This window comes from Gorilla gorilla, chromosome X, assembly GCF_029281585.2.
Source record: "Gorilla gorilla gorilla isolate KB3781 chromosome X, NHGRI_mGorGor1-v2.1_pri, whole genome shotgun sequence".
Taxonomy (NCBI): domain Eukaryota; kingdom Metazoa; phylum Chordata; class Mammalia; order Primates; family Hominidae; genus Gorilla; species Gorilla gorilla.
In genome coordinates, this window is record NC_073247.2 from 167,519,018 (window position 1) to 167,546,067 (window position 27,050).

Genomic DNA, 27,050 nt, shown 5'->3' on the forward strand with positions numbered 1-27,050 from the left:
ACTTTAAAAACTATTGCTAACAGGTGGGGGGTGCTTTACCCTGTTCATGGTCAGATAAAGTTGCCTTTCCTCCCCATCCTCCAGTCATGCCCAGAAGCCCAAAGTTACCTCCAAGCAGATACCTCTGACCCTGCTTCTCCTCTACCACAGCTTGAGGGTCCTCTGCCTTAGACAGCTGGATTTATCTAAAAGAGAAGAGCAGTCATAGATCTGTAGATTTTATACTGGAAGTAATTGTCATGGTCTTGAATGGTTCCTTGCTCAGGTTTCTCTTTCTAATATCACATTTTAGGCTCCTGAGCTTAGCTTCTTACTTATTATTTGGTCTGGGAGTTTAGGTTGATTTGTGCAGCTGAATTATTGTTAAATGCAGAATATATTTACTGATTACTTATTACATGCAGAGCACAGCTCTAAATGCAATATCAATCTTTGCCAAAAGGTGTTGTCACCTAACGAGATGTACTTCAGCTTGAAAAATCCTTATATTACAGCTGTGACAAATAGTCAACTTTACATCAAGTTGGTAAACTTTACATTTGTGGCATGTGTATGTGTGACTATGTGTGTGTATGTGTGAATATGATGTCAGAAGTTCAACCTATTCATTAATAAACAGAATCTGCTGTAATCTGGCCCCCAACCCTGGCAATATTTGTAGTTCCCTACAAGGCAAAATGCTTTGCTCACTTTTGGAGCAAAGGGCATGCAATTCATAAATGCATCCTTTTCCAAGCTTGCAAATAATGAAATCAGTCACTTAAAGATCTCAAAAAGTTGTAATTTAAAGCAAAATAAAGCCAGGCATAGTGGCTTATGCCTGTAATCCCAGCACTTTGGGAAGCTGAGGCAGGAGGATCGCTTGAGGCCAAGAGTTTGAAGCCAGCCTGGTCAACATAGTGACACCCTATCTCTACAAAAATAAAAAATAAAAAATAAATAAAATAAAGTGACTAATGCAGTGAACCTAATGTTTAAAAATCTATTTTTTGTGATATAATAATGTGAACAAGTAGTGACTTTTATAATATAATTTAAAATTATAATCTAGAATTAAAAAGCAAACACATCTGTAATAGCACCAGTATTTTTGCAGTGTTACTTACATCATCTGCTTTTCATTGTTTTGGTCATCGTAATTATTGTGTCATTATCCACTGAACAGTTCGTAGCAGTGTTCTTGCTCATAAGTGATATAGATGAAAGCCTTCTACTCAGGCTTTTAAAATATATTCTTATATTAATCAAAAATAAAATTCATGTGCAAAACCTAAAAATATAATTAATGAAACCATACTTCAGGAGAATTATGGTTATTTGTGATTTTTTTATGACTTGTTAATGACACATCAGTATGAGTTGCTCATTTAGCCTTGATTCTGCCGAGTTACCAGTGAAGAGCAACAACCCCACTGCTTTCTCTCCCACTGAAGGAAATGCTAGAATTCAAGTGGGTGTGAGTTATACCAAAAACGACAATGTTAACTACACTTCTGTCTTGGAAAATACTTGTTTAGTGTGTTCCATTACTACATAACTGCTACTGTAATGGAATCAGAAGTATTTCTTAATAAGGGTCTACTTTCCTATATATATTATTTAGAATAATATGATTGATTCAAGAAAATAAAATTGCTCTCCTCCTCCCTCCAGGTGTTCATCTATATCATTGTTTCACCTCTCTGTGGTGGATTTACATGGCCAAGCTGTGTGAAGAAATAGGAAAGAAAAAGTTATCATTAACCAAGGATATGAGAGAACAAGGAGTTAAAAGCAATCCATGTGACTCAAGCCTTTCACATACTGACAGATGGTATCTGCCAGTCTCTTCAACCCTCTTCTCACTTTTTAAAATCTTGTTCCATGCCTCCAGGTTTATCTTTGTCTTATCTACCAGTTTATTCCTGTGAACTTCAGATTGAACCATTCATTGCAGCAGTAGCCTTAAAAAGGCTTTTGTTTATTTCTTTGGTTTGTTAACTAGTGTCATCTATTTAGAGAAACATTTTTGTTTTTAATTGCACAAAGCTGTCGCCGCTAGTGTTATGAGCTATCTACTAAAACTATGGAGAAACTTTGTATGTGCACACAAAAGTATTCAAGAGACAGTATTGCTAACATCTCATCTTAATGTCTTTTGTTATTGAGAAGTTTTAGGTGCTTCAAAACAATATAAATGGATAATAGTTGTTATTTGGGGAATTGTAATGATGTTGGTGCTGCTTCCTTCTAAGAGCTCAGACAAGTAAAGTATGAAACATTCTTATTTCAGTTAGATGGGGAACATTTTGCACACAGAATTATCCTTGTCCTCCTAATATTGACTTTCAGGAATAAAGTTCAGTGTGCTGATCATTCACAATACAGTGGATAGCTTGATATCTTCTGTTTTCCCATTGCAGTTGATTTGAGAAGATGAAGGTTTAAATATTGTTGAAAGTTGCAGTTTTTTAAATGTGTTCCTTTTTCTTCTGTGAATATTTAGGGCAATCGTGTCGCTAATAGAATATGTAGTAGAGGGGATGGGGAGGTAAATTCCTCTGACTTGCCAAAGAAAAAGAAGGGAACCACAGTGGATATGCTAGCATTTTAGCTGTGTAAACGGAGGTAGTGTGGGAAAAGTGTTTCCATTCTGGGAAAAGCCCAAACCGAATACGGTCAGCAGTCAACTCCAGGGTTTGGGCTTGACTCCTGTTGAATAATAGTTTGAGCATTCTTTGTGGTTAAATAAATTCTTAAATCTGCCTAGTTTTGATGAATTCTTTTGTGAAACTCAAAAGAGAATAGACAGTATGACATATAGAATTAATACAAAACAGTTTAACAACCATTTAACTGCAGTGTAAGAAAATTGGACTGTAATCATATCGCTACTGGCATCTGTTATCTAGTATGCATTTCTGGTGTGTATCTGAAAGGAAGATATTTTCTACCCTAGATCCAATTGCATTTATTTATCAATAAGTGCCATTAAATTGAAATTATATTACATTTTACACTTTCTCAATGAATGAACAAATTAGTCTGTAGAATCTAGCCACCTGTTTAGCCTAGTCATGTGCCTTGAACATATATGTGTCCCATAATCTGGCTCATGGTACCTGTTCTTCTATCCAAACCTTTCAATTCATGCTACCTGATTCATTTATTTGACATAGATCTTAGGCCCACTTGAACTCTTTTCTTGTTTATCTAGCATAGCACAAACGTTTTTCCAGTCTTCTTTATCAACACTAATGCCTCTTAATTGCATCAGTATTTCCTATTGGAAAATACATCTGTTCCAGAAAAACATTTGGCATTCCTGAATAATTTCCAAATGTTTTTAATCCAAAGAAAAAGGTTTAAAGCTTATTTCCCTTTCTTATACACACCTGAATAAAATTGATGTGCATGTTTTAGGGATCAATTACCTAACTGTTCCTTGGTCTATTTATGTATAAGAATGCTTTTTAAAGCACATGTCTCATTTTAAATGATGCACAAACTGAAGACGTTAATAAAATTTAAGAGTAGTACAATGATTTGCTTGTTTTAAAAGTTCTTTCTGGAACCTAATTTCTTCTGATGACATTTGCCATTGTTTACAGAACAAAAGTATTTTACTTATGCGGAAAATATATTAAGAAGTGTTACCTGGAGACTTCCAGTAAAGATCTGTAGCATAGTCTCCGGTGTGTAGAATTTCTTCAAAAGACACAAATGAACTTAAAAAATATATAGCCCATGCTGAAACCAATGAAAGATTCTGAAATGATCACACAGCCTTCACAACTATCGTCCTGAGCGCATGATTTAGACAAAACTGAAAAAGAACCCCAGGGATTTTCATCCAGTTTAGCACAATTCTGAAAAATCTTTCTATCTAAAGTTAAATGACTGGTTCTGAAAGAGACTCAAGGGGAAGGCATAGTGGTGGGAGGGAATAATTCATTATAGCAAACGGGGTTACCTAAACAGAAATAAAATAAAAACAGGCACAAATCAAATATACAAATAGATAGGTCACAACAAAATAATCAGTCACTTGGGACCTCTGAACGTAAGGTGGCTAAAGTCAGGTATAGAATATATTTTTGTACAGGCTGCAATAACTTAAAAACAGCCTATTTAAGTTCTCCCTAGGCTTTATCCAGATTTCAACTGAAATGTGCGTTCTCTAACAGACACTTAGAGAAAAATAAAAGATGGTTATTTATTTGGTTATGAATAAAGAAAGAAGTGACACCAGCTATTTCTCTTTACTTCAAACCCTTGGCAAAAAAAAAAACAGTGTTACAATCCAAAAGTTTCCTTAATAGTGAATGTAGGTGCCTTTAGATAATGGTTTCTTCTTGCTTGACTCTTGGTATCTATCTTTTCTGGCCTCAAGATAGACAAAGATACTGGGTTGCTTCCCAGGGTATCTTGATGGAAATGAATGTAACAACAATAACAGCAGCACCCTAGACCCTACCAAAGTGTTCTACATTAGAAGCAAGTCTATGTCTTGCAATGCCATCTTCTCAAGTATAATAAACAGGGTGGAAGTAGTGGTTGTGGTTGCCATGTATATCAGCGTGAATCCAGTGAAGACAGCAGAGGCAAGACAAGTGTTAGGGAAACAAAGAGTTTAATATAGGATTCAAGGTTACAAAAATGTGTGACAAACTGGGAAGTGAAGGTCTGGAAGGCAGGTACCAGAAGATCAGAAGAACAGTCCTAGTGCTTTCACTTGAGGCAGTGACATAGGCAGACAGGTCGGAGCTTGCTGGAAAACCTAAGAATCCCTGTATGTCTGCTTGCTGATATGGTTTTGCTGTGTCCCCACCCAAATCTCACCTTGAATTTTAATCCCTATAATCCCCACATGTCAAGGGAGGGACCTGGTGGGAGGTGATTGGACCATGGGGGCAGTTTCCTCCATGTTGTTCTCATGATAGTGAGGGAGTTCTCATGAGATCTGATGGTTTTATAGTGTTTGACAGTTCCTCCTTCACACACTCACTCTCTCCTGATACCTTGTGAAGAAGGTGGCTGCTTCCCCTTCCACCATGATTGTAAGTTTCCTGAGGCCTCCCCAGCCTTGCGAAACTGTGAGTCAATTAAACCTCTTTCCTTTATTAACTGCCCAGTCTCGGGTAGTATCTGTACAGTAGTATGAGAGAAGACTAATACACTTGCCAAAGTTGGTGTGTGAAGAGAGACATGTGGAAAGGTTTATGGAAGCCACAGCTTCAGTAGATCTGATGCCAAGTACCAAGTAGTAGGCTTGCAGCCCCAGTTGGTTAGCATGACTAACAGTCCACAGAATGAGTTGGATGTGGAATGGAAAAGATTGAGGAAAAGCTGCGACACACCAGGCACCTAAGCATCTTTGTATCCTTTGAAGGGTACTGGCCTCTACTTTTGTTCTGCTTTCCAAGTCTCATATAAGTGCAACTCACTGAGAAAAGCTAACCCTAAAACCATCTAGGGTAAGGGGATTCTATGAAATTCTCAGCTTCTGGCAAAAGCAATGGTGCCAGTCTAGCATAGCCCAGTTCCTCCTAGACTCATTCATAGTATTGGCTCTACTGCTTTATCAAGACAATTTTGGTAAGTTAAAGCATTCTTCTGGTCAGAATACACTGTACAAAATTATTCTGGGTTCGTGCTATTTATTAAACCCAAACAATCTAAATCCAAAATGCTATGACTTTTTACATCTCTTCCAAAGAGAAAAAAATCATGGCAATATTCTGTATAAGAAAACTAACATGCACGGGCTGACACCATGTTTTTTCTTTTTAAATCCCCATTGCAAGTTTAGAAAAGCACAAAGAAAACTTTAAAAAGTCTCATAGAGAATATTGAACTCAAGACTGCAACTTACAGACTTTCACTGCTGGCCAAGATGGAGTAACAGATACAGGGCATTTACCTACCTGCGTGAAATAACACCCCCAGAAAGACAAAATATATGAAGCAACAGTTTTCAAGACACTGGACACTAGGCAACAAAGGACAGTGATATTTCGAAGAGTTGAATCCTACAGTTGTACCAGCTTATTCTGAAGAGAGAGTAACTAGGTCATAATACAATGAGGAGGAACCCAGGCAGAGCCTGGCAGATTCCCTGGGTTGAGATGTGACTTGAGATTTCCAGGAAGATCAAGACAGATGTCTTTGCAGGATAGAGTACTGGAGAGGAGAGAGCTGCACAGAAAGGACTCTAGATCTGAGGAAACTACTCAATGGCAGAGAAAGAACCACCCGAAAAAAGATTAGAGGGAAGAGTTTCCTGCGCTCAGGCAGTACCAGAAGTAGTGCCTGTATATGCATCCAAACTGGAAAATTTCATGAATCACAGAGTATTTGATAGAGTACCCAGAAAGGTCTTACCTCAATAATGGAGAATAAATAGACCTAGGCCAGAGCTTCTCAACCTTGGCACTGTTGGCATTTGGAGCCAGATATTTTTTGTCATGTGGGGCTGTCCTGTGCATTGTATTATAGTATTTTGCCAGCATCCCTGGCCATCAGTCTACTAGATGCCAGGGCCACTGTCTTCCCAGTTCTGACAACCAAAAACGTTCCAAATGATTTCACAAAGTTGGGAAGACAAAATTGTCCCTGATTGAGAACCATTGCTGTAGACTAAAGACACCTCTCATCCAGCTTGATACATTTTAAAAGTAAGACCTGAGAGGATGAAACTGTTTTCCAGGTAACTGCATCCCAGAACAAACCTCAAGAATATATTTATGGAAACACAAACACAGCACGCAAATTAAAATTCAATGTGTAAGGCAGCAAATACAAAATTACCGGTCACACAAAGAAGCAGGAAAATATGACCAACGATAAGATAAAAAAATTTATCAATTTAAATAAATGGAGAACTGACATGTTAGAATTAGCAAAGATATAAAAACAGCTATTAATGTTGTATTCCATGTGTTCTAAAAGGTAAGCAGAGACATGAAATAAAAAGGCACATTTAATTTCTAGAAATTAAGACTAGGATATCTGAGATGTAAAATACACAGGATTGGATTAATGACCTAGTAGACATAGCAGAAGTAGAAATTACTGACCTTGAAGACTAAGCAATAGAAACTCTCCAAATGAAACACATCAATTAAAAGATAAAGTGTTAAATGTCAAAGTGTATTTTTAGAGTCAACTCTTATCTTCAAGAAACTCACTTAAAATGTTAATATAGGTTAAAAGTAAAAGCATTGGAAAATATACCATGCAGACAGTAATGAGAAAACTGCAGTAGATGTCAGAGCAAAGGATATTGCCAGGGATAGAGAAGATTGTTTCATAATGATAAGTGGGTAAATTCATCAGGTGTCAGGGTTTTTAGGGTTTAAGGTTGGGGATTAGGATTACCAGTTTAAAATCTAGGAGTTAGGTTTTGGGCTTCCTCTGGAGCCTACATGGTCTGAGAAGAAAAAGCAATGAAATACTTCAGGCTTGGTGGTACTTCAGATTCTGATCTTCAATCTGCCTGTTAACATACATTTTTAGTCTTCAAATTAGCTGCTCCATACATTCCATCTAGGATTTATAGTTGTGGGAGAGACACAATAGAGTGTGCTTTCTCCATCTTGCCCAGAATTTGAACTCCAGTGCAAAATAACCCTAACCCCAAAACTTGGTGTTATAAAACAATTGCGGTGTTTTATTTCCTAAGGTTCAGGTTCAGGTGTAAGCTTTGGGATTAAGAAATTGAGTTCAGGTTAGGGTTTGAGTTCAGCTTGAGCTTCTGTTTTAGAGTTAGTGCTGACATCAGGGATTGGGTTGGGATTATTATTGAGGTTTGGATTCATACTCAGATTGAAGGTTTTGGGGTTTTTTTGTTTCGGTTTTTTTTAGACAAAGTCTTGCTCTGTCACCCAGGCTGGAGTGCAGTGGCACAATCTTGGCTCACTGCAACCTCCGCCTCCTGGATTCAAGCAATTCTCCTGTTTCAGCTTCCCAAGTAGCTGGGACTACAAGCACACACCACCACGCCTGGCTAATTTTTGTATTTTTAGTAGAGACAGGGTTTCACCATCTTGGCCAGGCTGGCCTCGAACTCCTTACCTCAAGTGATCCACCTGCCTCGGCCTCCCAAAGTGCTGGGATTATAGGCATGAGCCACCGCACCCAGCCAGATTGAAGGTTTTGAGTTGGAATCAAGTTCAAATTTAGGATTGAGGTCATAGTCAGGGTTTGGTTAGGTTTAGGGTTGATCAGGTTACAGGCATGGGTTCAGGTTTAGGGGTTTTGGTAAGGTTCTAGCTCAGGTTTGAGTTTAGGCTTAGAGTTTAGGGGTTCCATTTCAAGTTAAGACTCTGGATCAGTTTTATGGCTTAGGGATTTGGGTTCAAGTCTGGGTTAGATTTTGAGTTTGGAATTAAGGTTTATATTTATGGTTAGGGTTTAGGGTATAAGGCTTGGGTTAGGGTTAGTGTGGATGTTGAGTCTGAGGTTTGGGCTTAGTTTGAAATTTGGTTTGGGCTCAGGCTTGTACTCTGACTTGACTTTGATTTTAGGGTTTATGGATTCAGACTTGGGTTCTGGTTCAGGTTCAGAGTTTGGATCTGGATTTGTGTTAGGATTTGGGTTTGGATTAAAGGACATTATTGAAATGCAGTTTGGTTCTGGGCTGGAGTTAAGGTAGGGATTTGGTTCAGTTTGAGGTCTGTGTTGAAGCTCGGGCTCTGAGTCCAGTTCATGATGGAGCTCTGACTAGAGCTCAGTTTGGACTAGAGCTTGGGCTCTGGCTGAGATTGAGATTAGGGCAGGGGCTTAGGATGGAGCTAGGTGCAGGATAGTTCTCCAGATATCCTTGGACCATCCCAGTTCTCCCTTCTTTCTCACTCGTAATTTTCAAGAATAATTGTAGAATGTCTGGGAATGCAACACCCTGAGATAAGGAAGAGCTAGTTGGAACAGCCCAGGCTTTGTTCCAGTGCCCCTCACCCAGAACAGGATGTCATACGACGCTTTAGACAAGTAGTTCCTGTACTCCCCAGGGTATAAAATCCAGAGCAAACTGCTTTCCAGGATCCTTCAATTGCAGTGCAAGTGAGGCATGCAGACAAGACTCTATCTGCCCTGAGCAGCTTTCCTGAACCTTGGGGGACTGGCTCACAGTGAATCCTAGGCTTCTGTTTTCTCTTACTGCCTATTTGTAATTAATACATTTGCTTCATCATATAACTTGTCTCACCAGACCCAGACAAGTTGGTAAGCAGTGCACAGTGAACCTGCTTTATGCAAGTTTATGGCTGGGGCTGGAAATGGTAATGGGATTGGGATTAGCTAGGTTTGGATTCTAGTTCAGGTTCAGATTTGGATTTAGGGTTTTCATGTTCAGGTTCAGGCTCTAGCTTGGGTTTGGAGTTTAGCAGTTTGGGTTCAAGGTTCAGGTCTGGATTCAGATTTACAATTTGGGGTTTGGGTTCAGGATTATGATTTACGTTTGGAGTCAGTGCTGGAGTGATTCACATTTGGGCTTGAGCTCTCACTCAGGTTTAGTTTTAAGTTTTAAGCCTGAGGTTATCACTCTCATTCAATGTCAGAATTTAAGAGCAAATTTGATTGGAATTTGGTTTCAGATTACAGTTAGTGTTAGGGTTGAGTTCACGGTTTAAGTCGTGTTTTGAGTTTAGGTTTAGATTGGATTTATGGTTTGGGCATGGGCTTGGGCTCAGACTCTGGCAATGGTTTTATGTTCAGGGATTTAGGCTTGGGTACGAATTCAGGTTAGAGTTGCTATTTGGCTCCAGGTCAAACTCAGGGCATGGGTCAGGTATTAGGTATATGATTGGAATAGAGGTCCGGGTTTGGGTGTGGTCTCGTTTGGATGCAGGGGTTGACTTGAGTTCAAGTTTGGATTCAGGGGTCTGGGCTGAGGACAATGTTGGCTCTAATTTATGGTTGTGGTTGGTTTTGGAATGTGGTTCAGGTTAGAGTTTTGGGCTCAGGTTTGAACTAGTGCTCTGCTCACACTGGAGTTGGTGCCATGGATGGGGATGGGGTTTGGGCCAGTGTTGAGGCTGGGTTTGAGTTTGGGACCATGGAAAAGGTTGAAGTTGAGGTTAGTGTTGGGATCAGGATTTGGGTAAAGGATCAGGTCAGGGTTTGGAATTAAGTCAGGATATGATCCCTCAGCCTGGGCCTTGCCTCAGACTTGGTTTTAGAGTTTGGGTTTTGAATTCAGGTTAGTGGTCAGGTGCAGTGTTCTAGTCATGTTTGGAGTTTGAGTTTAGGGTTAGAGTATCAGTTTGAGTTTGGGTTCATGCTTAGGCCTTCCTTTGGGGGCTAGGTTGAGGTCAGGGTGTAGCTCAGGCATAGGGTTTAGGTTTGGGTTTGGTTTTAGGATTCAGGCTTGGGCTGGGGTGTAGTTAGGTTCCAGTTAGGTTCTAGTTCAGGATTTCGGAGTTAAATTTTAGGTTCACATTCAGAGTTTGGATTGCGGTTCACATTCATGCCCAGACTTGGGCTTTGACTCCATTTCAATATTATGGCTAAGGGCTTTGGATTAGGATTTTGATTGGGGTTCAGGTTTTGCCTTTAGGTTTGAGTCAGGCTTTAATGTTTAGAGTTTGAGTAAATTATGCTTTAATTTCAGAGTTTGGATTTAGGTTATATTTCAGGTTTAGGGCTTTAGTTTGGTGTAGTTGTGGTTGGGGATAGGGTTTGGAACCCAGGTTTGGTTCTGGGTTGAAGTCAGCATTGTGGTTGGGATTCAGGTTGGTGTTTGGTTCAAAATGGGTTTTGGGATTTGGCTTTGGCTCAAGCTCAGGCTCTATTTCTAGCTTGACGGCTCAAGCTCTCACTGGTGCTGGGACTGGGGTTGATGTCAAGTGTGGGTGTGGGATGTCAGGGTTGGGTTTGGGGTTGGGGGCAGGATTTGAATTGGGTTTGTTATGGTGCTCAGGCTTGAGTCCTGACTTGGCTTTGTTTTGGGGTTTAGGGATTCCAGCTTGGGTTCAGGCTTTAGAAATTTGAGTTAGGTTCTAGTTCAGGTTTGTGTATATGGGTTTAGATTGGAGGTTGAGGTTGGAGTTTTTGGTTTTAAGAATTTAGGGTTGGGTATGTGGTTGGGGTTAGGAACGGTTGGGGACAGAGTTCAAGTCAGGGTCGATTTGGGGGTTGGGGTAAGGGTTTGGACTCAGCTTGGACTCAGTTCTCAGGCTGGGGCTTGGCATGGGCTGGAGCTGGCACTTGGACTTGGCCTGTTCTTTGAATGTACTGGGGCTAAGGCTTAGCCTGAATTGGGGATAGGGTTCAGGTTGTGACTAGAGTTTTTTGTTTCTGATTATGTTTGGATTAGGGTTGGGGTTGAGGTTAAAGTTCGGGGTTGGAATTTCATCAGGAGTATTGATCAGGATTCAGATCAAGCTCTGATTCAGGCTTGGTTTGGGCATTTAAGGGTATGAGTTCTTGTTCATGTTTACAGTTTGGGTCCTGGTTCATGTTTAGGGTTAAGGTTAATTTTAGGGTTGAAGTTCAGGTTCAGATTCTGGTTGAGAGTTCACCTTTGGGTTTGAGTTGGCTTTACAGTTTAGGGTTCATGTTTGTGTTCTCCTTTGGATTTGTCTTTAGGGTTTAGATGTGAGGTCTGAGTAGTAGTCAAGTACGATTTTAAAGTTTAGGGTTGGTGTTGTGGTCAGGGTTGCTTTTGGTGTAGTGTCTAGGTTCATGCTCAGGTTTGTACCAGGGCTGAAGCTAGGGCTTGGCTTGGGTTGGGTTAGGGTTAGGGTAGGGTTGGGGTGCTGGTTTTGACTAGAACTTGGGCTAGGATTGAGTTGGGGCTGCTTTGGATTATTGCGATTGTGTCGTGGAACCCCAAATTCAAACTCGTGTACCCAATGCACAGCTGAAGCCAAACACCGAGACACCAGTTCTTGGAGATAGAGAAAGGTTTATTAGATTTTGCCAAAGCAAGAAGGCGGGAGAGCAAGATCTGTCAAATCTGCCTTAACAAAAAGATGCAGCAAGGAGTTTTTATGCAGCTAGGGAATAAGGGAGGATTTCAGAGAACTGAAGGGCAAAGTCTGTGTTTCTTCAATCTCAGATAACACCTGGAACAACCAGACTTCTGGGCATCAACAGCTGGTCGCAATGTCCTTCAAAACATTCATTCCTTCTGCCATTTTTTTTTTTGTGGCCCTGAAGTTATCTCCTCCTGCTTGACAAAGAAAGAATATGTCAGTAGTTTATAATTATATTGTGGAAACAAGGAATAATGGGCCAAAAATGAGTAGTTAACATGTTTAAGCAGTGGTCTGATCAGAATTTTCATTATTTCAGTCACTAAAATGCTGGGATGCTGAAATCTCAAGGGGCCTGATTACAGTTGGATTAGGGTGGCATGGAGTCAAAGTTGGGAACAGCATTGGCCTTGATATGGACTGGTGTTCTGTCTTGTTTAGGCTTGGGCTCTGACTTGGGCTTGGTTTTAGGTTCAGGTTCAAATGTTCAGGTTCAGGTTCTGACTTGTGTTCAGTGTTTGGCTTTTAGTTGGGATTTAATATTAGGGTTAGTAAGGATGGGCTTGGGGTTTGGCTTGTTTGTCAGGTCAATGTTAGAATTGGGGTTCTAGGGCTAAGTTTTAGGGTTTAGGGGTTCAAGTACATGTTCTGGTTCACATGTAAGAATAGTGTTCTGGGATTTTGGTGGGGTTCAGCTTTGGGTTTGATTGGGGTTTGTGGTTGGGCTTGAACTTGGACTCTCACTTGTGCTCAGTTTCAATGTATAGGGGGGTTCGTGTGCTGGTTCAGTTTTAGTGTTGTGTTTCAAAGACCAGAGCCAAGATCACAATGGTAGAAGGCAGATTTAACCCAGAGGAGGGCAGACCCCAGAGTGCAGGGGGCGGGGTCCTGAGCTTAAAGGGTGGCATTGCCCTGGAGTTAGAGGAAACAGCCTGGCCCCAAATGGTGAAGTTGTGGAAACAAAAGGCTGAGCCACATGAGCATAGGCAGAGGCCTGAGCTTCAGGCCCAGGGTGAGCAGTCTCATCCTTAGATGGATGAGCAGCGGGTGCAGCTGGGAACAAGAGAATGAGCCATGCCCCCAGAGGGCAGAACCACAGGCCCAGATGTCAGTTTCATGGTTAAGGGTTTAGGTTTGGGTTAGAGTTTGGGATTAGTGTTTATGGTTAAAATTAGAGGTACAGTAATGGTTGTAATTGGAGTTAGGTTTGGGTTTGGCTTTGACTTTGGGGCTTGGTATGGTTCAGGTTTATGCCTGGGTTTGGCTCCTGATTTAAGCTTGGTTTTAAAGTTTAGAAGTTTGGACTAAGGTTTTATTCAGCTTCAGTGTTTGGCTTCAGGTTTCAGCTTGGGTTTAGAGTTTAGGTTTTGGGTCAGGTTACATTTGGTTTAAAGTTTGAGTTTGTGTTCAATTCTGGTTAAGGATTTTGGATTGGTGTAGGGGTCAGGGTTCAGGTTATGATCTGTTTGGAATTCAGAGTTTGGATTTGGGTTCAAGTTTGGGATCAAGGTTTATGGTAAGGGTTAGGGTTGGAATTGGAGTTGGGGTTTGATTCAGATTTGGATTGCAGTTTATGTCCTGGCCTGTGCATAGGCTCTGAATGAAGCTTGACTTTAGAGTTTAGGGGGTTGAATTAAGGTTTTGGTTCATGTTCATAGTTCACCTTCTGGTTCAACTTCAGGTTGGTATTGATGTTATGGATGGGATCAGGTTTGATGTCAGTGTCTGATTGGAATCTGGTTGGGGTTTGGGATTAGACTCTTGACTTGGGCTGGATTTTAGGGTATAGGACTTTGGCCTCGATTTGGGTTAGGGTTTAGTGTTTAGGACTAGGGTTCAGATGTGGACAGGATTTGTGGTTTTGTATTGGGGTCACGGTTATGATTGACAAACAGGTCACATAAAGAGTTTAGGATTGTGGTTGGGACTTGGGCTTAGGCTCAGGATAGGGTTAATAGGTTTCAGTTGGATCCTAGTTTACATTTGGATTAAGTGTCAAGATTTCTGGATTTGGGTTCAAGTATGGGGATGGTTTTGTAACAGTGAAACAGCAAAAAAACTAACATAACTAATTCTATTTTTGTTTAAGGGACATTTACCCATTCCTGCACATAGGCTAGGATAATTTTAGAGCACTGAGATAATATGGAAAAACAGCAATCACGTAGCTTTTAAAACTAACTCTGAGATTAAAGAAAAAAGCATGTAAACAACTAACTGTGTTTTGTTAAAAGACTTATAGGAGCATTGTGACCTGACCAAGGACAAAGAATTTCCCAACCTCCTCGGGCCCTCACTGGCGCCCAGATGTCTGAAGTTGTTGATCACTTCTAGATCCCAACTCCTTCCTCTACCTCTTGCCTTTAACATTAAAAGAACCTAAAATTTATAGTGACTTAAGATGATACTTTAGGATGCTAGCATGTCATTTTCTAGGTTTGCTGGCTTTCTTAATAAACCTGCTTTTCCTCTCACCTCCTGTCTCTTGAGTTTTGTCTTTCAAGTAGCAAGCAGCTGAACCTGGGTTCAGTTACAATTTCAGGATACAGGCTCAATTCTGGTTTAGGACTTACGGTGGGTGTTACCACTAGGGTTAGGGTGAAATTGATGTTGAGTTTCACTTTGGGATAATATTGAGTTTTGATTATGGTTTCAGATTTAGGCACTCAAGTTGAACTGGGGAAAATTGAGTTAGGGTTAGAGTCAGAAGTGTAGGTCAGGTTAAAGGTCAGGATCAAAGTTAGGGGTCAGAGATTGGGTCAGGGTCAGGGTCTGGGCTATAAATATGGGTTGGGGTTGGTGTCTGGATCTGGGTTGGGTAGGGGTTGGGGTCAGGGTCAGGGTTGGATCAGGGTCAGTGTCAGCATAGGGTTAAGTTTAGGGGTTAGGGTTAGGTTTTGGATCAGTGTTGGGGTCAGGGTCATTATCACATTTTCCTCATTAGTTTAGCTTTATAATAAGTGTTAGGGTACAGATGTGTGAGTTCCTTAAGTTTGTGTTTATTCAGTGTTGTCTATTATAGGTTTAGAAACAGTTTGCTGGGAATTTAATTGAGATTGCACTGAATATATAGATCAACTTTGAAGGAATTTTTATCTTAACTATGTCTAGTCTACCAATGGTGAATAAGGAATATCTCTGCATTTATTTACATTTTGTTTCTTTTAACTGTGTTTCTAGTTTTTATGAATGCATATGTGTACCTTTTTAAAAAATTTATACTTAAGAACTTTAATTTTGAGGCCTGCTGTTGTAAATGATATTGATTTTTTAAAATACTGTATTCCAGCTTTCAAATTCCAGTTTTATCCATACATAATTGCTGATACGTAGGACATCAATTGACTTTTGTCCGTTGACCATCTATTTTGCTTTTTATCTCTATCCATTTTGGTCAAGGCAAGGGATGGTAGGCTTTCTTTCAGTTTTAATTTCCAAAATCATGGCATGGAATTATCAGAACAATGGATTTCAGAGATTCACGGGGACCACAGGACCACAGGCCTATGGGCACTACTAAATTGTGAGCGCCTGAGCATCCTGTACTGCCCCCAACGGCCTGTAGGGGCATGCAAACCCACCTTTTTGGACCCTCATGAGGCCCCCATGTTCCCCGCGCAGACATCCGGCACCTCCACAGTGAGGACCAAGCTTTGTTCTCAGGTTTCACCCAGGAGGTGCCGCTGTGGCTACAGGACAGCTGGGGGCCATGCCCAGGGAGGACCCAAATCTCCTTCTCCTCAGGACCCACCTGGGAGACCCCTCTGTGGCTAAGGAACACCTGGGGGTCATGCCCAGGGAGGACCCAAGCCTCCTTCTGCTCAGGAGGGACCTGGGGAAGCACCCTGGCTTCAGGACACCTGAAGGTGAGGAAGAAGGTTCCTGTCCATGCCCTGAGTGCAGAGGAGGGAACGCTGCCATATGTTTTACTTTCTCATGTTGTTAGGGATCCTTGGGGTGTTACTTTTCTGGCCGGAAACCTCTGTGGCTAGTGGAGCCTTTGCTGCAGTTTTACCCTGGCCCGCTGGACTCATTCTACCCACTTGGCCTGGTAGGCTGCACTCAGCTCATGCTACTGGCCTGGAGCCCATGCCTGCCAAGGGTGAGTCAGGCATGGAGTGGTGAGGGGTGTGTGAGCAATTGTAGGGTCTGGCCACTGCACAGTCAGACACGCCAGCTGCTGCAGTGGGGCAGGCAGCTCAGGGTGCCAGCATGGGTGCTGGCTCTCTGCAAGGCTGTAGCTGGACCAGGCACACCACAAGCAGCTTCCACACCTGGCACCAGGGAACATGGTGGCAACCGGAAGCTTGGAGGCACAGAGAATCACAGGGCCCCAAAGAGGGAGTCACAGCCTTGGCTGGGGGAGCTCCCAGATCTGGGCTCCCCAATGGCTGCAGCTCTTCTCTCCTTCTCTTTGCTCACAATGTCACGAGCAAGGGACATGTCTCAGCCCTGTTTGTGTTACAGCTCTTTTAGCCTTGCCACTGGGTGGGTTCCAAGTTCTTGTTCTGCAACTAGGAAGAATGAGGTATGCAGAGAAGTGGAGGGTGAGCAAGACAAAGAGGAGCTTTAATGAGCAATAGAACAGCTCAGAGGAGACCCACAGGGGTAACTCCTTTCCACAGGTAGAGGGTCCTGAAGAGTGTTCAGCTCCTAGCAGAGAGGGTAGCTCCTCTCTGCAGCTGGTTGTCCCATTGTCTGCTCTGCTCTGGCTGAGCCCGGGGCTTTTATGGACCTCAGAGGGGAGGAAGTGCAAGCAATTGGTCCATGTGTGGCCATGAGCAGGCCCAGAATGGGCACCACAAGTTCTCACTCTGGTCGGCAGGACTCGCAGCCCAGCCCCCAGCCTCCAGGCCCTCTCTGGCCTGAAGGTGGGGCCTCACTAGGGAACCACCCCCTTCCACGCAGGAGCCTTTCTGCCTCCTGCTGCAGTAAGGGGCACCTACAGGCCAGCACCAAGCCACCCTCAGCCCACCCCTTCAGCTTCCCCCCAGCGCTTGTCAGTGCCCAAAGTCCAGAAGGGGCCGAGGTGGCAGGGGGCTGGCATGGCCATTGAGCAAGTGGGAGCCCCACCCTCCTAGGCACAGGACCTGGGCATCTGCACTCTGCACCCTCTGCACTCTACCCTCGCAGGCTCAGGGGTGTCTGCTCCTGCTGCCTGGCTTCTCCTGGCTCCCAGTACCTGCTCCAATCTGCGAGGTGGATTGGGGCTGAACTCAGGTGCTATCACAGCCCGGCCAGCTCAGCCTGGCCCCATCGTGGCAGCTCCCAGGGCACTGGGCTCCAGGAGGGCACCAGCTGGTCCCTGACTCCTACTGGCTCCATGGAGTGCAGCACTGCCCCAGGCCCAGCTCCGCCTCCTCCGTGTGCCCTCCCCATAGTGGTGGTGGGTGAGCAGCAACACGGTGTCAGGGTCCAGAGCAGCAGAGTCTCTGGGCCTGGGAGCAGGTCCCACCCAGCCATGCAAGGGTGGAGGCAGCACATTTGACTGCCTCAGGGATGCAGGGCACAGGGGACACAGGGCACAGGGGTTCCACTGCCACCACTGTTGCTCCTGGAGCAGCTCCTGCCACCAGCACTCACACCTCCCTGCTGCAGGCGGTGTGATGGCAGCAGCCGCTCCAGACAACCTGCTGCTGCCATCAACGTTATATTTATTTTATTTTACAAAAGTGTCCCTTCGTTGAGGGTTTGGTATTCATCATCACAGCAAGCCCAAGTGTTTTTTTTCCAGATTTGGATTTGCTTCTGGAGAAAATCTTGGTACAGAGAAAGGGGAAACCCTGAGAGCAACACAGGGGATCCCCTCAGAGCCCCCAGGACATACACTCTACAGACTTGCTTTTATTTGTGTCTAAGTGGCTCGTTTTTCTTACAGTATTAAACTGCTTGAAAATTTTGAAGAGTAAGTGTGTTAAAACTCACAACATTGTTTTAAGTGTAAATAGTATACTTATGTCTGTGAAAAGAAGAACTTTAGGCAAAATAAATTTAAACAGAGTTTATTTGTGCAAAAGAATGATTCATGAATTGAGAAGCACCAAAACAGAAAACGCATTATGGGCTCCACGCTCACAGAGTAAGCAGAGATTTTAGAGGTGGAAGCTAAGTGAAGAAATGGCCTGATTGGATCCAGCTAGATGACTGCCTGATTTGGGGAATGGTTCTGTGGGCATCCCTAGGCATATAGCCAACCAACTGCTGGGCTGTTTGTGATTGACTTCAGTCGGTTTGTTAATTTTTTTAAAGTGAGTTACTGATAGGAGGAGCCAAGATGGCCGAATAGGAACAGCTCCGGTCTACAGCTCCCAGCGTGAGCGACGCAGAAGACGGGTGATTTCTGCATTTCCATCTGAGGTAACGGGTTCATCTCACTAGGGAGTGCCAGACAGTGGGCGCAGGCCAGTGGGTGCGCACACCGTGCGCGAGCCGAAGCAGGGCGAAGCATTGCCTCACCTGGGAAGCTCAAGGGGTCAGGGAATTCCCTTTCCGAGTCAAAGAAAGGGGTGACGGACGGCACCTGGAAAATCGGGTCACTCCCACCCGAATATTGCGCTTTTCAGACCGGCTTAAAAAACGGCGCACCACGAGACTATATCCCACACCTGGCTGGGAGGGTCCTATGCCCACGGAGTCTCGCTGATTGCTAGCACAGCAGTCTGAGATCAAACTGCAAGGTGGCAGCGAGGCTGGGGGAGGGGCGCCTGCCATTGCCCAGGCTTGCTTAGGTAAACAAAGCAGCCGGGAAGCTCGAACTGGGTGGAGCCCACCACAGCTCCAGGAGGCCTGCCTGCCACTGTAGGCTCCACCTCTGGGGGCAGGGCACAGACAAACAAAAAGACAGCAGTAACCTCTGCAGACTTAAATGTCCCTGCCTGACAGCTTTGAAGAGAGCAGTGGTTCTCCCAGCACGCAGCTGGAGATCTGAGAACCGGCAGACTGCCTCCTCAAGTGGGTCCCTGAACCCTGACCCCCGAGCAGCCTAACTGGGAGGCACCCCCCAGTAGGGGCACACTGACACTTCACACGGCAGGGTATTCCAACAGACCTGCAGCTGAGGGTCCTGTCTGTTAGAAGGAAAACTAACAAACAGAAAGGACATCCACACCGAAAACCCATCTGTACATCACCATCATCAAAGACCAAAAGTAGATAAAACCACAAAGATGGGCAAAAAACAGAACAGAAAACCTGGAAACTCTAAAACGCAGAGCGTCTCTCCTCCTCCAAAGGAACGCAGTTCCTCACCAGCAACGGAACAAAGCTGGATGGAGAATGACTTTGACGAGCTGAGAGAAGAAGGCTTCAGACGATCAAATTACTCTGAGCTACAGGAGGACATTCAAACCAAAGGCAAAGAAGTTGAAAACTTTGAAAAAAATTTAGAAGAATGTATAACTAGAATAACCAATACAGAGAAGTGCTTAAAGGAGCTGATGGAGCTGAAAACCAAGGCTCGAGAACTACGTGAAGAATGCAGAAGCCTCAGGAGCCGATGCGATCAACTGGAAGAAAGGGTATCAGCGATGGAAGATGAAATGAATGAAATGAAGTGAGAAGGGAAGTTTAGAGAAAAAAGAATAAAAAGAAATGAGCAAAGCCTCCAAGAAATATGGGACTATGTGAAAAGACCAAATCTATGTCTGATTGGTGTACCTGAAAGTGACGGGGAGAATGGAACCGAGTTGGAAAACACTCTGCAGGATATTATCCAGGAGAACTTCCCCAATCTAGCAAGGCAGGCCAACGTTCAGATTCAGGAAATACAGAGAACGCCACAAAGATACTCCTCGAGAAGAGCAACTCCAAGACACGTAATTGTCGGATTCACCAAAGTTGAAATGAAGGAAAAAATGTTAAGGGCAGCCAGAGAGAAAGGTCGGGTTACCCTCAAAGGGAAGCCCATCAGACTAACAGCAGATCTCTCGGCAGAAACCCTACAAGCCAGAAGAGAGTGGGGGCCAATATTCAACATTCTTAAAGAAAAGAATTTTCAACCCAGAATTTCATATCCAGCCAAACTAAGCTTCATAAGTGAAGGAAAAATAAAATCCTTTACAGACAAGCAAATGCTGAGAGATTTTGTCACCACCAGGCCTGCCCTAAAAGAGCTCCTGAAGGAAGCACTAAACATGGAAAGGAACAACCAGTACCAGCCGCTGCCAAATCATGCCAAAATGTAAAGACTGTCGAGACTAGGAAGAAACTGCATCAACTAACGAGCAAAATCACCAGCTAACATCATAATGACAGGATCAAATTCACACGTAACAATATTAACTTTAAATGTAAATGGACTAAATTCTCCAATTAAAAGACACAGACTGGCAAGTTGGATAAAGAGTCAAGACCCATCAGTGTGCTGTATTCAGGAAACCCATCTCACGTGCAGAGACACACATAGGCTCAAAATAAAAGAATGGAGGAAGATCTACCAAGCAAATGGAAAACAAAAAAAGGCAGGGGTTGCAATCCTAGTCTCTGTTAAAACAGACTTTAAACCAACAAAGATCAAAAGAGACAAAGAAGGCCATTACATAATGGTAAAGGGATCAATTCAACAAGAAGAGCTAACTATCCTAAATATGTATGCACCCAATACAGGAGGACCCAGATTCATAAAGCAAGTCCTGAGTGACCTACAAAGAGACTTAGACTCCCACACATTAATAATGGGAGACTTTAACACCCCACTGTCAACATTAGACAGATCAATGAGACAGAAAGTCAACAAGGATACCCAGGAATTGAACTCAGCTCTGCACCAAGCGGACCTAATAGACATCTGCAGAACTCTCCACCCCAAATCAACAGAATATACATTTTTTTCAGCACCACGCCACACCTATTCCAAAATTGACCACATAGTTGGAAGTAAAGCTCTCCTCAGGAAATGTAAAAGAACAGAAATTATAACAAACTATCTCTCAGACCACAGTGCAATCAAACTAGAACTCAGGATTAAGAATCTCACTCAAAGCCGCTCAACTACATGGAAACTGAACAACCTGCTCCTGAATGACTACTGGGTACATAACGAAATGAAGGCAGAAATAAAGATGTTCTTTGAAACCAACGAGAACAAAGACACAACATACCAGAATCTCTGGGATGCATTCAAAGCAGTGTGTAGAGGGAAATTTATAGCACTAAATGCCCACAAGAGAAAGCAGGAAAGATCCAAAATTGACACCCTAACATCACAATTAAAAGAACTAGAAAAGCAAGAGCAAACACATTCAAAAGCTAGCAGAAGGCAAGAAATAACTAAAATCAGAGCAGAACTGAAGGACATAGAGACACAAAAAACCCTTCAAAAAATCAATGAATCCAGGAGCTGGTTTTTTGAAAGGATCAACAAAATTGATAGACCGCTAGCAAGACTAATAAAGAAAAAAAGAGAGAAGAATCGAATAGACACAATAAAAAATGATAAAGGGGATATCACCACCGATCCCACAGAAATACAAACTACCATCAGAGAATACTACAAACACCTCTACGCAAATAAACTAGAAAATCTAGAAGAAATGGATAAATTCCTCGACACATACGCTCTCCCAAGACTAAACCGGGAAGAAGTTGAATCTCTGAATAGACCAATAACAGGAGCTGAAATGGTGGCAATAATCAATAGCTTACCAACCAAAAAGAGTCCAGGACCAGATGGATTCACAGCCAAATTCTACCAGAGGTACAAGGAGGAACTGGTACCATTCCTTCTGAAACTATTCCAATCAATAGAAAAAGAGGGAATCCTCCCTAACTCATTTTATGAGGCCAGCATCATTCTGATACCAAAGCCGGGCAGAGACACAACCAAAAAAGAGAATTTTAGACCAATATCCTTGATGAACATTGATGCAAAAATCCTCAATAAACTACTGGCAAACCGAATCCAGCAGCACATCAAAAAGCTTATCCACCATGATCAAGTGGGCTTCATCCCTGGGATGCAAGGCTGGTTCAATATACGCAAATCAATAAATGTAATCCAGCATATAAACAGAGCCAAAGACAAAAACCACATGATTATCTCAATAGATGCAGAAAAAGCCTTTGACAAAATTCAACAACTCTTCATGCTAAAAACTCTCAATAAATTAGGTATTGACGGGACGTATTTCAAAATAATAAGAGCTATCTATGACAAACCTACAGCCAATATCACACTGAATGGGCAAAAACTGGAAGCATTCCCTTTGAAAACTGGCACAAGACAGGGATGCCCTCTCTCACCACTCCTATTCAACATAGTGTTGGAAGTTCTGGCCAGGGCAATTAGGCAGGAGAAGGAAATAAAGGGTATTCAATTAGGAAAAGAGGAAGTCAAATTGTCCCTGTTCGCAGACGACATGATTGTATATCTAGAAAACCCCATTGTCTCAGCCCAAAATCTCCTTAAGCTGATAAGCAACTTCAGCAAAGTCTCAGGATACAAAATCAATGTACAAAAATCACAAGCATTCTTATACACCAACAACAGACAAACAGAGAGCCAAATCATGAGTGAACTCCCATTCACAATTGCTTCAAAGAGAATAAAATACCTAGGAATCCAACTTACAAGGGATGTGAAGGACCTCTTCAAGGAGAACTACAAACCACTGCTCAAGGAAATAAAAGAGGATACAAACAAATGGAAGAACATTCCATGCTCATGGGTAGGAAGAATCAATATCGTGAAAATGGCCATACTGCCCAAGGTAATTTACAGGTTCAATGCCATCCCCATCAAGCTACCAATGACTTTCTTCACAGAATTGGAAAAAACTACTTTAAAGTTTATATGGAACCAAAAAAGAGCCCGCATCGCCAAGTCAATCCTAAGCCAAAAGAACAAAGCTGGAGGCATCACGCTACCTAACTTCAAACTATACTACAAGGCTACAGTAACCAAAACAGCATGGTACTGGTACCAAAACAGAGATATAGATCAATGGAACAGAACAGAGCCCTCAGAAATAACGCCATATACCTACAACTATCTGATCTTTGACAAAGCTGAGAAAAACAAGCAATGGGGAAAGGATTCCCTATTTAATAAATGGTGCTGGGAAAACTGGCTAGCCATATGTAGAAAGCTGAAACTGGATCCCTTCCTTACACCTTATACAAAAATCAATTCAAGATGGATTAAAGATTTAAACATTAGACCTAAAACCATAAAAACCCTAGAAGAAAACCTAGGCATTACCATTCAGGACATAGGCATGGGCAAGGACTTCATGTCCAAAACACCAAAAGCAATGGCAACAAAAGACAAAATTGACAAATGGGATCTAATTAAACTAAAGAGCTTCTGCACAGCAAAAGAAACTACCATCAGAGTGAACAGGCAGCCTACAAAATGGGAGAAAATTTTCGCAACCTACTCATCTGACAAAGGGCTAATATCCAGAATCTACAATGAACTCAAACAAATTTACAAGAAAAAAACAAACAACCCCATCAAAAAGTGGGCGAAGGACATGAACAGACACTTCTCAAAAGAAGACATTTATGCAGCCAAAAAACACATGAAAAAATGCTCATCATCACTGGCCATCAGAGAAATGCAAATCAAAACCACTATGAGATACCATCTCACACCAGTTAGAATGGCAATCATTAAAAAGTCAGGAAACAACAGGTGCTGGAGAGGATGTGGAGAAATAGGAACACTTTTACACTGTTGGTGGGACTGTAAACTAGTTCAACCATTGTGGAAGTCAGTGTGGCGATTCCTCAGGGATCTAGAAGTAGAAATACCATTTGACCCAGCCATCCCATTACTGGGTATATACCCAAAGGACTATAAATCATGCTGCTATAAAGACACATGCACACGTATGTTTATTGCGGCATTATTCACAACAGCAAAGACTTGGAACCAACCGAAATGTCCAACAATGATAGACTGGATTAAGAAAATGTGGCACATATACACCATGGAATACTATGCAGCCATAAAAAATGATGAGTTCATGTCCTTTGTAGGGACATGGATGAAATTGGAAATCATCATTCTCAGTAAACTATGGCAAGAACAAAAAACCAAACACCGCATATTCTCACTCATAGGTGGGAATTGAACAATGAGATCACATGGACACAGGAAAGGGAATATCACACTCTGGGGACTGTGGTGGGGTGGGGGGAGGGGGGAGGGAGAGCATTGGGAGATATACCTAATGCTAGATGACGAGTTAGTGGGTGCAGCGCACCAGCATGGCACATGTATACATATGTAACAAACCTGCACAATGTGCACATGTACCCTAAAACTTAAAGTATAAAAAAAAAAAAAGAGAGACAAAATGGTGAAGTATGACCTTCTGGGGACACTCCACCAGAAAAGAGAGGAAAGCCTCAGATGGGCACGCGTACAAGCTTCCTAAACAGACTTCAAGTGCTCAGTTCCCAAGGGTAAGGAGGGCACTGTGCATGCGGGCAGCCTACCCTAAGGGAAAAATCATGGGAAAGAGGTGAGCCTATAAAGTCCTAGGATCAAGGTTAAATGCTGTCTTTGACCTTCAGATGCCCACTTGGGTCTCTTCCAAGCGAATTTTCCTTCCTTTCTTGTTCTAAAGCCTTTTTAAAATAAACTTACACTCCTCCTCTAAAACTCGCCTTGGTCTCTTCTTCCACTTTATGTCCCTCAGTCGAATTCTTTCTCCTAAGGAGGCAAGAACTGAAGTTGCTGCAGACACATATGGATTCACTGTCAGTAACTCAGGGTAACTTGGATACCTGCCACTGGTAACAATAATGGAATAAAGTTTTCTTGACTTTACTGAAATGACGTGTTGATGAGAGGAGGTGCCAGCTGGGCTTCCTGGGTCGAGTAGGGGCTCCGACAGCTGTGAAACTCATTTCCTGCATCAGGACTTACTTTGGTCCTGGATGAATAATATTGAAGATATATACTTAAAATATTCCTAACATCAGAATTTGTGCATGTGTTTTCTTCCCCAAGAAAGCTATAAACAGCGAAAGTTTTGCTGTAAGCTTCCCTGTGTCCTCGCTCCCTCTCTCCCTTCCCCCTCCCCTGAAACTAAAAGGAATGTTAAAAGCCCGTTTTTCTGTGACCAGCAAACCTTATCTATGCTCCCAATTCCGATTCCTTGTAAACACAGTTTGTAAAATCCTGTGAGATCCTGTCTCCTTTGCCATGCCGCTGCAAGGTCATAAAGTAGATAAACCTTAAGTTACAATTCCGGTTTTCCTCAAGATCTGATACATGTTAATTGTCTTTGTTTCTCGCTCTGGTAACATCTTCCCGCCGCACGTATTTCCCGCCTTAAAGGGCTTAAAGGGTGATCAAAAAATCTAACACTGGCTACCGGCCCAGGACCCCTTCCATGCTGTGGAAGCTTTGTACTGCCACTCTGCTCAATAAAGCCTACAGCTTTTTTCTCTCAGTCTGATCCGTGTGTCTCTCAGTCTGATCCGTGTCTCTCTCTCACCGTGGGCTGCCGCCACATCAATTCTTTGGTGTGGCTAAGGCAAGAACCTTTGACGTTACATTGAGACCAGAAACCCAAAATGATGGTGACTGAGAGTACTACTAATGCCCTATGTCTTGGTCACACTCTCACCTAGGTGAGAACCTGACCAAAAGGGGAGAGTTATTAACTGGGCTCCTGCACTAGGCCACAACAGACCAGGCCAAACCAGAATGGAATCACTGACGCCAAATGCCACACAACCAAACTGAAGTTTTAAGGAAGCAGATAAATCCCAAAACAGATCAGTGTTTCCTGAAAAAGAAAGGATTCCAGTCTACCTGAGTCAGCATAAGGAAATCCCCTCTGCTTTAACCCTTACCCAAAAAGTAACCTGATATTAACTGAACCCAAAATATCTGAGACAGGTCTCAGTGAATTTAGAAAGTTTATTTCGTCAAGATTAAGGACACACCCGTGACACAGCCTCAGGGGGTCCTGATGGCATTTACCCAAGTTGGTAAGGGTACAGCTTGCTTTATACATTTTAGGGAGACATAATACATCAGTCAACACATGTAAGATTTACACTGGTTTGATCTGGAAAGGTGGAACAACTCAGGGTGTGGGGGCTTCCAGATCATAGATAGATTTAAAAATTTTCTGATTGGGAATTAGTTGAAAGAGTTATTATCAGTAGAAAGGAATGTCTGGGTGGATAAGGGTTATGGAGACCTAGGTTTTATTATGCAGATGAAGCCTCCAAGTAGCAGGCTTCAGAGAAAGAAAGATTATAAACGTTTCTTATCAGACCTAAGGTCTGTGTTGATGTTAATGCTGGAGGGGTGTAATGAGGCATGTCCAACCCCCTCTTCCACAATGGTCTGGACTAGATTTTCAGGTTAACTCTGGAATCCCCTTGGCCGAGAGGAGTCCATTCAGGTGGTTGGGGGCCTTAGAATCTTATTTTTGGTTTACATAACCAATCAGCTGTTATTTTCGATTGTTCTGTTTCCTTGTTTCCATCTTACAAAACTCACTGTTCTGCTATTGCCCAGTGGGAACTGAGACCAAATAAGAACTTCTGAATTCCATACTGAGACCAAATAAGCCCATTTATAATGATGACAGAGAGTGGAGTCATGGTGACAATGCCCAAAAGTTTTGGTCAATTTCTCAAAATTAAAAGGCTGACCAAAAGGGGGGAGTTGTTAAACTAAATTTGGGCTTTAGAAGCCTCCCAATGAGTCCTTGTAAAGAACTACAACCTAAGTTAGTATATAAACAAACTGAAAATCTGACTTAGAAATCTGTCTTTATAACAAATAGCTGAGGCTAAACAAATCACAGCTGCCAAGTGTCAGCCAATGGCAGGCAGCCAACTGTTCAAACTAGGTTCCATAAAGGCAAATCCAGGCTGTAACCAATGGAGCTGTCTGTATTTCACTTGTTTTCTGTATGTCACTTTCTTTTCTCTGGTTATAAATATAACCTGCAGATGTCATGTGGCAGAGCATTCTGGACCATTTTTGGTCCAGACTGCTGCCTGATTCTAGAATCTCGAACAAAAGCCAATTAAGATCTGCAAACCTAGATGTGCTGTAATTTTGTCTTTTAACAGTTGGGTCCTGAAAATGATGGCCTATTAAGCTGAAGTTAATTAAAA

General features: G+C 42.6%; 1 protein-coding gene across 2 annotated transcripts in view; it reads left to right on the forward strand.

The window, feature by feature from the left end:
• The window catches only part of VAMP7 (vesicle associated membrane protein 7), a 61,483-nt gene extending 57,959 nt beyond the window's left edge, over window positions 1–3,524 (forward strand). For both annotated transcript variants that reach the window (XM_031006004.3, XM_055375944.2), the window contains one exon: window positions 1,654–3,524. In XM_031006004.3, the coding sequence (XP_030861864.1) occupies window positions 1,654–1,722 (69 nt within the window). In that variant the 3' untranslated portion in view covers window positions 1,723–3,524. The remainder of the gene's footprint in view (window positions 1–1,653) is intronic.
• Window positions 3,525–27,050: the final 23,526 nt, after the last annotated feature.